The sequence below is a fragment of the Quercus suber genome, unplaced genomic scaffold, assembly GCF_002906115.3.
Source record: "Quercus suber isolate HL8 unplaced genomic scaffold, Cork oak 2.0 scaffold_55, whole genome shotgun sequence".
NCBI classification, from domain to species: domain Eukaryota; kingdom Viridiplantae; phylum Streptophyta; class Magnoliopsida; order Fagales; family Fagaceae; genus Quercus; species Quercus suber.
The window spans coordinates 1647373-1658985 of NW_027069520.1; the positions used below are offsets into that span (position 1 = coordinate 1647373).

Sequence of the window (11613 nt, forward strand, 5' to 3'; positions counted from 1 at the left end):
TCAGATAAGAACTTTAACTTGTACTAAAAACAGAAAAAGCACTGATCAAAAAAAAAAAAAAAAGAATATAATGTCTCTAATGATTACACCAAAAAACAAAAAGTAACAAACCATGATCATAACTAACAACAAATCCACCACAATCGCAACACCAAATCTTTTACCAGCGAGGAAAAGATTAAAAAAAAGAATCCACACAAAAATAGCAACAGAATCCTTTACAATCTTAATCCCCCCAAAACTCCAACAACAACATGTAGTGCACTCTCCGACAACCACCAAGTGACCGATTGATCTCCTAACCCACCCATCATTTGGAAGAATAGGGTGCTTAGGAGTCGGTCTTAGATTTCACAATGGTGAGATAAATTTTTTCTTGCTCTGCTCATAGATTAGTTTTCTCTTATGTCTTAAATCTTAAAAGGGTTTTTTCTAACAGGAAAAAGTGAGGTGGGTTATGGCTGCATTACGAAGTTGATCTTGAATGGATGAAATAATTACTTTTCAAAGCATAAATATGCCAAGTGAAATCCACCAAAACTACAGGTAAGTTATATATAATTATCCATAATGTTAAACTGGCTAAAGCAAGCCTATCACACTTTCAATCCATTACACATTATCCTAGTTGTGGACGAAGTTCGTCAAGATATAAATTTGTATGATCTCAAGACTATAAATCTGTATCTAGATCATATGCAAACATTGATTATCGGAGCTTGTTTTGCTTAAGTAATGCTATAAACACGACAAAATTTATAGCATTTTTTTTTTACGACAATTGAGTTGTAATGGTTTTCATTGATTTTTTCACTTATATAACTTTATCATCTAATATTAACAATCATGCTATTTCAACTGCTGTCAAATATTTTATAAAAAAAATTTGTGACTCCTTCCACCAGCATAAGGTAGGCGGTGGATTCCTATTCATCAAAAAATTTTAAGAAAAAGCCGCAAATGTATCAGATCATTAAACTTGTCTGAATGGGAAGTTGTGCAAAAAGGGAAGCTCTAGTTGATCTTGACTCAGATTAACAAACAATCATTTCATAAGTTAAAAAAAAAAAAAAAAATTGAATACAGTTTGCTATCTTAAATTCTTTAATTAAATTCAATTTCTTTAAGAAAGATTTTTTTTTTCTAATATTTTCGAGAAAGATAATATTGCAATTTGCGCTGCATTATTTAATTGACTAATATGCTAAAATTTAATAGAGAAATACAAGGTATAGAAGTATAGTATCCAAAAAATTGTACCTACCTATATTTTGTCCTTTCTGTTAAAAAAAAAAAACCTTGTATACACTGCACTGGATTGGTAGCTAGGTAATTTGCTTATAAGTGAAGTCATTAACTCAATATATGAACCGTGTGATTCACGTTTAGCTGTCTATGTCATTGATAAAAAGCCGAGTAAAAGTTTGTCATCTCACTAGGAAAAGTTGCTTTCATGGAGTAGTAAGTTAAAGTCACTCACTGCATGGTCAGTCATTGTTTAGGTGCTGTAAAAGAACTTCAGTTAGTGCATGCTTCGTTTTATACATGTACAGATACACTCACCACTCTTTATATATACGAAGTAAAAAAAAAAAAAAAAGTTTTAAACATTTCTCTTTCATTGAACGCCAGGTGGAGAAAGCTAACAAAACCTCTCCAAAATATTCCATCTAGAATCTGAACTAGGACAACAAGCTGAGCCACCACAAACTCATCATGTAGTTCACAGAGTCACACCAAAACTCTTGAAAAAAAAAAAAAAAGAAAAGAAAAGAAAACCCCATATTTTATATTTTTAGCTCTTATTCCAACTACCCTTTCCTCGTTTCAATACCTTTCTCTATGTTTGTTTATGGTGTTTCGTGTATGTTCTTGATTTGTCTACGTTGGTGGGTCGTTTTTCCTTTTTTCTTTTCTTACTTTGGTGTTTTTTGTGGTTTGGGGGGGAATAAATATGTTGGTGGGTCTTGAACTACTTTTTTGCACTCTCACTAAAAACAAATCAATGTCATCTAAACAATAAAGCTTATTGTTTTGTTTTATCTCTGGCTTGTTTGAACTGGGGGAGGGTGTTAATCCATTTGGGTCATCCTTTATTTTCCTTTAACTAGTTCAAAAAATGTACTTTCTGTGACTCTAAGACAGGCTAGCATGGATCTTGAAGGTGAAATCCGTAGCCATCCAACCAAGGTAAGACATGTGGCACGGTGTGGAAGTGTCAGTGAGTTTTGTCTTCCTCAGAATTCTCAGACTTTCTGATGATTTTCTTGTTTTTTTTTGTTTTTTTTTGTTTTATGTTTCAGAAAGATTCATGGAAGACAGTGTTAACATTGGCTTATCAGAGCTTAGGTGTTGTCTATGGAGATTTAAGCACTTCTCCTTTATATGTGTACAGAAGTACTTTTGCTGAGGATATTCACCTTTCAGAAACTAATGAGGAAATATATGGTGTTTTGTCTTTTGTGTTCTGGACAATTACACTTGTGCCACTATTCAAGTATGTGTTTATCGTGCTTAGAGCTAATGATAATGGTGAAGGTGGGACTTTTGCTTTGTACTCATTGCTATGCCGGCATGCCCGAGTCAGCTCATTGCCCAATTGCCAGCTTGCCGATGAGGAGCTATCTGAGTACACCAAAGATGGGATTGAGTCCAATAAGAGGAATATTGGGTGGAGATTGAAGTTGACATTGGAGAAGTACAGAGTGTTGCAAAGGTTACTGCTTGTTCTGGCTTTGATTGGGACTTGTATGGTTATTGGGGATGGGGTGCTTACACCAACAATTTCTGGTATTAATTGGAAGGTTATGACATTTCGATCTTGGTTTTGAGTTCTAAGCTTGGGATGCCACTAATCGAAAATTCTTTTGGTTTTTTTTCATTGTGTAGTTTTTTCTGCTGTGTCAGGGATGCAGTTTCCCTTTCCAAAAGAGCAGCACAGATGTAAGTACTTCCTTATATAGTGGCTGGTGTGTTATGTTTAATTTCATTAATCCATAGTCATTAGTCAACAATCTATTATGTTGTTTGAGGAAGATAAATTTCTTCTATCTGGTAGATCTTCTAGTTGAGTTGCAAATAATACTTCTAGTAATAATCACTTTTGCTCTTTAGAAGTATAGATTTGGAATTCTACAGATTTGAAGATAGCTTAGACAGAATTCTAGTAATAAGTAGTGGCCACTGAGTGATACCAAGTTCTTATGGGTTCTCTTTTTGGGAGAATTTATTTATTTTTAGCATCTATATCACATGTAATCATATATTCTATGAAGAAGAAGACTAAAGAAGCAAATCAAAGTTAGGTATCAATCTTGATTCTACTGTTATATATTCATTGCTTAAATGATATATGAAATATCAAAAACCTTTTCTTTCTCCTTATTTCTATTGTACAGATGTGAAGTTAGTGGCCAGGTTAGGAGCATGCATTATTGTGGGTCCCTACGAATATATTTAAAACAAATTACTTGCTTGAATCAAAGTCAAATCACTATCAAATTAATTAAAAAAATCAGATTAATGATGTGGAAGGTCAATTCAATGACGCCTTATTTATATTAAAGATACTAATTGTGGCTAAAAAGAGGAGCAAAAACTGATAAATTAGAAGATTATGATATAAAGTTTTACCTTTTATAAAGTTAAGCTGTCAATGTTAGGCCAAAAAAAAAAAGTAGCTGAGTTTGGATAAGTCTCCAAATAATAGAAGATTATATAGAATAGTGTAGGCTTCAGCTGCTCTATTATATTATTTAACTGGAATTATGACTTATATTAGACTAGTCAAATTAAGTTAGAGCTATGAAAAAATTCCCCCATGAGGCATATACATAATCATGACCATGGTGTCAACCAAGCCTTGACCTACTTGTTGCTGTCCCAAGCATTTTAGTGGATGACATACCAAAATGCAATCATCATCATCATCATTCTTTTATCAACTTCAGCCTCTATGGTCTAATCATCTCCTTCAGTCACTATGTATGATATCTGAAGATATCTATTGCATTTCCACTTTCTAAATTTCCAGCTGTTCTTCCATTGTCCCTTCTTTTGTCTATCATAGATTCAATCAGTTTATTTGTCCTACTAGTGGGCTAATATCTACAGCCTCCTTTGTTGGTCATGATGTCTCTAATTGCTGGCCTTTGCAACTAGTGACCAATGTGTTCCCCACCATCTATCGTGGTATCACAGAGTTACCTAATTGATTGGACTTTGAGAGGCCATTTAATGAGATTAAACAACTGAAGATGGAGTCTAACAGAGCAATTAGGTATATGTTTGTTGACATATTCTAGAATCACTAGGGTTGAGAACATTCTTTTTTTGTTCCTTTCTATTCATAGGTGGTACTACTTCTTTATTCACATTTCAAAAAGCATTTAGCAACAAAATAAACTACTGCAAAACAAGGGGTTTGATTTGAGTGAAAGTAAAATTGGAAATGGCACAATTTTATAGAATTATGTCTATACTCGTAATGAATACAAAAGTATATACATCCATCGTGTTGGTTTTAGATTCATAGTCAATCTCTGCATTAATGGTTGACAGTGAGTTCACCTACTATATGCAATCAAGATTTGTACGTAGATTAGTTTTTTCAAGCAGTAATAAGAAATTTGTGTGGAAGAGCTGAATACAGGTCTAAGCATTCAATTCTTAGATGGCTAATAAATTAATAATTATCATTTAGGAAGGATTTCCCATATGGGATATATCTACAATTGTGGCAAGTGCTTTCAGAATCATCCAATGGCAACAGGGAAAGTTATACATTTAAGAAGATAATCTTTGCACACATGCTTTAGGGAAAACCGAGAGAAGGTAGATCTATCTGTATTCCCTGTTTCTATAATGCACTTATTGCAGAGTGTGGAGAGACCCTTAAGTCTCCATTGAGCATAGTTATGAGAATTTACAACTTCAGTTGTAACTTTGAAGTCCATATGTCGATATTAAAATTTCTTCTTTATTTGTTATACCAGTATAATGATATTGATAAAGCAGGTAAGACGTCTCTCTCAACTGCTAGCCTCAAGAAGTAACCTAGTCTAGCTTTGAAATGAGTTTGATCATTTAGTTGATTATTAACAATGTCACCGGAAAAATTATAAATCAGAGATGACAGTACACCAGTAAAACTTTTATCAACTAAAGAACTACTTCTTGGCAAAATGAAGTTCCATTTCTTCAAAAGCCACATAATCTTATTTTCTGTGTAAAGTCATAAGGTTGATTGGGGATATGGTTGATGCTAGCAGAATATGATTATTACATACCTGAGCATTAGATATTCCCTCAAAGTTCAATGATATTCTGCAGATGTTGAAGTCCCAGTTGCTTGTATAATACTGGTCTTCTTGTTTGCTCTCCAGCATTATGGGACCCATCGGGTAGGGTTCCTTTTTGCACCTATCGTGATTACATGGCTTTTATGCATCAGTGCTATTGGTGTTTATAACATCTTCCGTTGGAATCCATATGTTTATCAAGCACTCTCTCCATACTACATGTACAAGTTTTTGAAGAAGACACAAAACAAAGGTTGGATGTCCTTGGGTGGAATACTCTTGTGTATAACAGGTACAATAATACATACAGTGAACTGTGTTGTGTAGGAGAAATTATAAGATCCACATCGTAAATAAGTGATGTGGTCCACCATTCTATTAAAAAACTTCTACCTATTTAAAATTGTTAGTTAAAAAAATTTTTTAAACAGAAATTAATTACTGACTTAACAATTTTAAACAAGTGAAAGTTTTTTAGTGAAATGGTAGATCACATCATTTGTCCACCAGAGGACTCTATAATTTCTCGTTGTCTAGCCATATAACAACAAGAATGGTTTTCCCCTTTAGTTCTAATTTGTCAACATTTCAGGCTCAGAAGCTATGTTTGCTGATCTTGGACACTTTTCACAGTTGTCAATTAAGGTACATTGATCTGATTCTTTGTTTGCTGGACGACAAGTATCTTAAATTTGCAAATGATATTTTTGTACATAATCTTAATGAAGTCGTATGCATAGCAACCAGAGATTTGAATCTGAAAATAATACTAGGTCCATCTATCATGAGATGCCATGGCTCACTATTTACCTGAATGCACTGGTCTCCTTTATAAGGATAACTAGGGTTCAAATCTCCTCTCCCCTATTTGTTTGAACAATTGCATTATAGAAAAGAAAAATGAATGAGGACATTGAAGTGGAAGATAGGTAAATGAAGTTTTTGATAGTCATGTGTTTCTAATATTGCAAATGAAAATTAGAAGCATGATTAATATCCATAAGTAGGTTTACTTCAAAACAAAGTTTCAATTTGACTAGACCAGCTTCTCCTCTAGTATATTTTTATGCATGAAAAAACAAGACTTGTGTCAGTGTGTGTCCATGTTTTTTAACTAATTGGCTAATTTATGTTCATATTATTATTCATGGTAAATTATTACACAAACAATATCTATCAAAAACCACCACAATTCAAGCTACTTGTTTAACGAAAAGAGACTTTCCTGCAGATTGCTTTTACCTGTATTGTTTACCCTTCCTTAATCCTAGCATACATGGGACAAGCTGCTTATATTTCTAAGCATCCTCATGATAATGGAAAAGTGCACCCAATTGGATTCTATGTCTCTGTACCTGGTACGTGCATTTTAGTGATCTTTAGAGGAAGTAATGAAATTTAACTTTTAAATTGGAGCTTTACAAATGTGAAGTGTTGATCATACTGTTCCAGATAAAATAAGATGGCCAGTTCTGGTAATAGCCATACTTGCAGCAGTGGTAGGAAGCCAAGCCATCATCACTGGAACTTTCTCCATAATCAAACAGTGTTCTGCTATGGGTTGCTTTCCAAGGGTCAAACTTGTCCACACATCATCTAAGAAGCATGGACAAATATATAATCCAGAGATCAATTGGACATTAATGCTGTTATGCTTGGCTGTTACCATTGGTTTCAGGGACACTAAACGCATGGGAAATGCAGCAGGTACTTCTGTACACATCAAAGTTTGTTTAGTTCTTTTTTAGCTTATAACACTCAAAAATGAGTTGTAATTATGATCTTGATGCTTTATAAGCTCTAATCACCATCATTCTTATAGCAACATCTTCTTCTTATGATCAGGTTTGGCAATTATAACTGGCATGCTTGTAACCACCTGTCTAATGTCTCTAGTTATAGTCCTATGCTGGAATAGGAGTATCTTCCTGGCCATTAGCTTTATATTCTTCTTTGGCTCCATTGAAGCACTCTACTTCTCAGCATCGCTCATCAAGTTCCGTGAAGGAGCTTGGGTGCCCATTGCCCTCTCATTTATCTTCCTGGTTGTTATGTATGTTTGGCATTATGGCACACTCAAGAAATATGAGTTTGATGTTCAAAACAAGGTATCCATTAACTGGCTCCTCGGTCTTGGTCCTGGTCTTGGAATTGTGCGGGTTAAGGGGATTGGTCTAATTCATACTGAGCTTGTTTCTGGGATCCCAGCTATTTTTTCTCACTTTGTCACCAATCTCCCAGCTTTCCACCAGGTTGTAGTCTTTCTCTGCATCAAATCTGTCCCAGTGCCACATGTTAGGCCTGATGAAAGGTTCTTGGTGGGAAGGGTTGGCCCAAAGGAGTACCGTCTCTATAGATGCATAGCACGCTATGGATATCGTGATATTCAAAAGGATGACAATGAGTTTGAAAAGGATCTTGTTTGTAGTATTGCTGAATTTATCCGGTCAGAGAGACCGGCTGCACGTGTTGTGGGAACGGAAGATATGGAGAATGGTGAAAAGTTGACAGTTGTTGGGACTTCATCATCAAATTTAGAAGGTATTAGATTGTGTGAAGATGATGGAAGCATTTCAGAAATGGTAGGTGCTTCTGAGTTGAGGGAGATTAAGCCCCTGGAAATGCCTAGGAAGAGAGTGAGGTTTGTTGTGCCAGAAAGCCCACAGATTGATATGGATGCAAGACAGGAGTTAAGGGAACTGATGGAAGCAAGAGAGGCAGGATTGGCATTCATAATGGGGCACTCATATGTAAGAGCAAAGAAAGGATCTAGTTTGATGAAGAAAATTGTGATTAATTTTGGTTATGATTTCTTGAGGAGAAACTTTAGGGAGCCAACTTTTTCTTTGAGCATTCCTTATGCATCCACTCTAGAGGTAGGGATGATCTACTATGTTTAATTGTGATTATCCAGTATAGCTTTGTTTTTTGTGTTTTTCTGTTCTGCATTTGGGTCATTGTAAATGGTAGATCAAAGTGCTTGTTTTCCATTGCCCTCCCCCTCCAAATGCAAGGGCAAAGTGTTTATGAATCTAAGGTTTGACTTACATATGGCAAACCATGTATGGAAGACCGGCACAGCCATTTTGCAGTTTGAGTTTCAACAATCTATGTGTAACCTGATATCGAATCCGGCTTATATCAAAAATTCAAAATGAAACCTTTTGGTTTCTTAACTTAAAAATAAAGAACAATCATTATAAAACTAACACAGAGGTAATAATCATATTGAAATTAATAATAATAATAATTAAAAAAAGCCAATATAGCGCAGTGTACTTTCATTTTAATTCCTAAAAAGATAAGTTAGTTGCTATCATTTTGTCCATCAAACTGAAAAGGACAGTAATTTGTGTTTGCTTTCAATTGAAAATGACACCTCTTTAGGGATGACAAAATTTTCTGTCTCATCTAATCACCCTCATCCTTGTAGATTGTTTTTTTGGACGTCCAAAAAGTGACGGAGCAAGAATGGGTTCAACTCACCCCATCATATTTCTCAAAAAAAAAAATCACCCCATCAGGAATATATACATATATATTTCTTATATATTATATATTGTTTGTAATTCTTTTAATTCATATTCTATTATCATCCTAAAAATATTTGCTTTCTTTCCTAGGTCTCTGACGACTATTTTTCACATTTCTTTTTTTTTATCTCATCCTTATTAATATTGATGAAATATTATTAAGGATAGCAAAATGCCTCTATCCCGAGCAGAGTTTTTTTCCATCTCAAAGAGGACGGGGCACAGTTATCTGACCCCATGCCACCCCATTGGTATAAATACGCTATTTTGTGTTTTGTCACACACCTAACAATGCCTTCTTTTCTGCCGTCTTTGACATAAATCAAATATCATCTCCGTCACCAGCCTGAAACGGCTTCCATTTTCCTGAAAACGACGGCTTTTTTGTTTTTTTCCCTTATTTGTCCGAACTAAACGACACTGTTATTTTGCCGTTTTCAACTACTTTCTTGCCACCTTGCCATTGGACCCAACCAAGTGGGCCCTACTTGAATTCGGGCTACAGATTCAGCCCAAGTTAATAGAATCTATTCAAAGTCTGTGGGCCCAACGGTATGCGATTGGTTTACATGATCCCAGTCCACAGCTGCTTTACAAATAGAGCCACAGTTTATGCCCAAATATTTACATAAAAGTAACTGATGTACTAAGTGAATTATCATGTCATATTTTTCAAAAAATTGCATCTTTTGAAACTTTGAAACTTTTCCTTAAAAAAAAAAAAAAAAAAAACTTTAAAACTTGAAACCCAAAAATCCAAGACCTAAACTTGTGTAATTGAAAATCCCAAAACTGGAATTCCAAACACCAGTTCCTAAAATACAATATGGTAAGCCTCAAGTTTATTGATAATATAAATAGTCTGTTTGTAATTAAAATCCATATATTTGAGAAGGGTTACTATATATGGAAAAAAAAAAAAAAAAGTTAATCAGGTAGTTTATGAATAAGTTTGAGCTTGTTTGATAAAATAAATAAACTAAACTTGAACATGTAATCCTTTTCTTTCTTTTTTTCTTTTTTTAGAAAACGGTAAAAAAAAAATCTTATTTAGTAATGAGTTCGAGTTCGGTTTGTATTCAAGATAAAACTAAATAAATAAGCTTGAACTTTAAATACACATTATTAGATGAACTTCATGGAGATAACCCTAAAATGTTAGTTAAATGTCTTGAACTCATAACTTATGATTTTTTTTTAGCAAATCATAACTTATGAATTTGATGACACCTCAAAAATTAGGGAAAATTACACTTTACCATCTTAACTATGCACCAGATTATACTTGACACCCTAAACTATTCAAAAACACACTTTGCACTCTAAATTATCACACTTTGCACCCTAGTGTTGTTTTTGCTCTTATGTTTAATGGAATCCTACTGCATGTGACAAGCATATGCTTCTTGCTTAAGTGGAACAAGCTTAAAAGATTGAAACACCCTTCTTCAAACTCAATTTATTAAAAAATTAAAAAAAAAAAAAAAAAAACCCAATTTTTTCCACATCTCTCTGTGTCTCGTGTGCATGCCCACTGCCCAAACCCAAATTAGATTCTTGTCTCTCACTCTTGCTTTTTGCCACCAAAATAAAAAAGCTGAAACCCCAATTTTTTTTTCCCAGATTGAAGCCCCAATCCCCCATTGTGACGAAATCCCTAAGCCCCCAATTATTTAACGATTTCCTAATCACACGGTAGTGCAAATGCAAACTCTGGGTCACAAACGTCGGTCAGCTCTGAGAATGGAGTTAATTGTTGGTAAATGACATAGCTGAATTATGTTGATTCAAATTTCACACATGTGAGGATGCCAATAACGTGTACATAGTCATGGAGTATGTCTTTTCTTATTTCTGTTCTACTTTTAATGCAGAATATTTTTAGCATTTCTAAAAGGGTGTTTATGGTTTCGTCTGGAAAGAAGTGTTACGTCCACAATATNTTTGTACGTGGATATTGGTAGAACATTTGATTTCGAAATTGCGAAAGCGTATAAAATAATAATGGAATCACAATATAATATAAGAGCATCCGTATCAGATATGCCAAATGTACCAACTGCCAAATATTTGGCACATTTGGCAAACACTAAAAACCCATTTATTCAGATGCTTAAATGTCTAAATTTTTGCAATATCTACAGTGCCATCACAATTTGGCACTGTACGAACAAATGTGGCATAATATATTTATTATTTTATTTCATTTTCTCTCTCCTCATCACAATATCATATCACTCTCTCCGTCTCATCTCTGTCTTCTCTCTATCTCTATCTTCTCTCTCATCTCTATCTTCTCTCTTCGTCGTCCACAGCATGACGAAGACCAATGGCACCACTCAACACCGCCAATCACACCACTCGATGCGTCGACCATCTGTCTTCCTATTCGCTTCGGGTTCTTTTTTTTTTTTTTTTTTTTTTTTTTTTTTTTTTTTTTTTTTTCGTTCACTTTTTTTGGCTATGGTTTGATGGGTGGGTTCGGATGGGTAGATCGGTGGTGGGCGGGTTGAGTTTCATGGGTTGTGGGTTATGGAGGTGGGTGAATCGGCTGGTGGTGGGCGAATCGGTGGTGGTTATGGCGGTGGGCGAATTGTCGGTGATGGCGATCTCTGTTCTAATCTCGGTGTGGTTTTTTTTTTTTTTTTTTTTTTGGTGATCTGTTCTGTTTTGATCTGTTCGATTTCTGGTTGTGGTTGTAGTAGTTGTTGTTGTTGTTGCGGTGGTGGTGCTGATCTCTGTTCTGATCTCGGTGGTGGGTTCTTTTTTTTTTTTTTTTT

General features: G+C 34.7%; 1 protein-coding gene across 1 annotated transcript; it reads left to right on the plus strand.

Moving 5' to 3' along the window:
- Nucleotides 1-1624: 1624 nt before the first annotated feature.
- Nucleotides 1625-8407, plus strand: LOC112034338 (potassium transporter 8). Its single transcript, XM_024067152.2, has 8 exons — nucleotides 1625-2190; nucleotides 2304-2790; nucleotides 2890-2943; nucleotides 5332-5592; nucleotides 5893-5945; nucleotides 6532-6658; nucleotides 6753-7007; nucleotides 7146-8407. Exons 1-8 carry the CDS (start codon nucleotides 2152-2154, stop codon nucleotides 8198-8200), a joined length of 2331 nt encoding a protein of 776 aa, XP_023922920.1. The 5' UTR covers nucleotides 1625-2151; the 3' UTR covers nucleotides 8201-8407.
- The last annotated feature ends 3206 nt before the right edge of the window (nucleotides 8408-11613 follow it).

Bases quoted from the DNA above. Each gene is read 5' to 3' on its own strand.
- LOC112034338 (XM_024067152.2), top strand. From the start codon at position 2,152: ATGGATCTTGAAGGTGAAATCCGTAGCCATCCAACCAAG. The intron at 5,593-5,892 runs GTACAATAATAC...TCAACATTTCAG, and splicing joins AATACTCTTGTGTATAACAG to GCTCAGAAGCTATGTTTGCT. The intron at 7,008-7,145 runs GTACTTCTGTAC...TCTTATGATCAG, and splicing joins ACGCATGGGAAATGCAGCAG to GTTTGGCAATTATAACTGGC.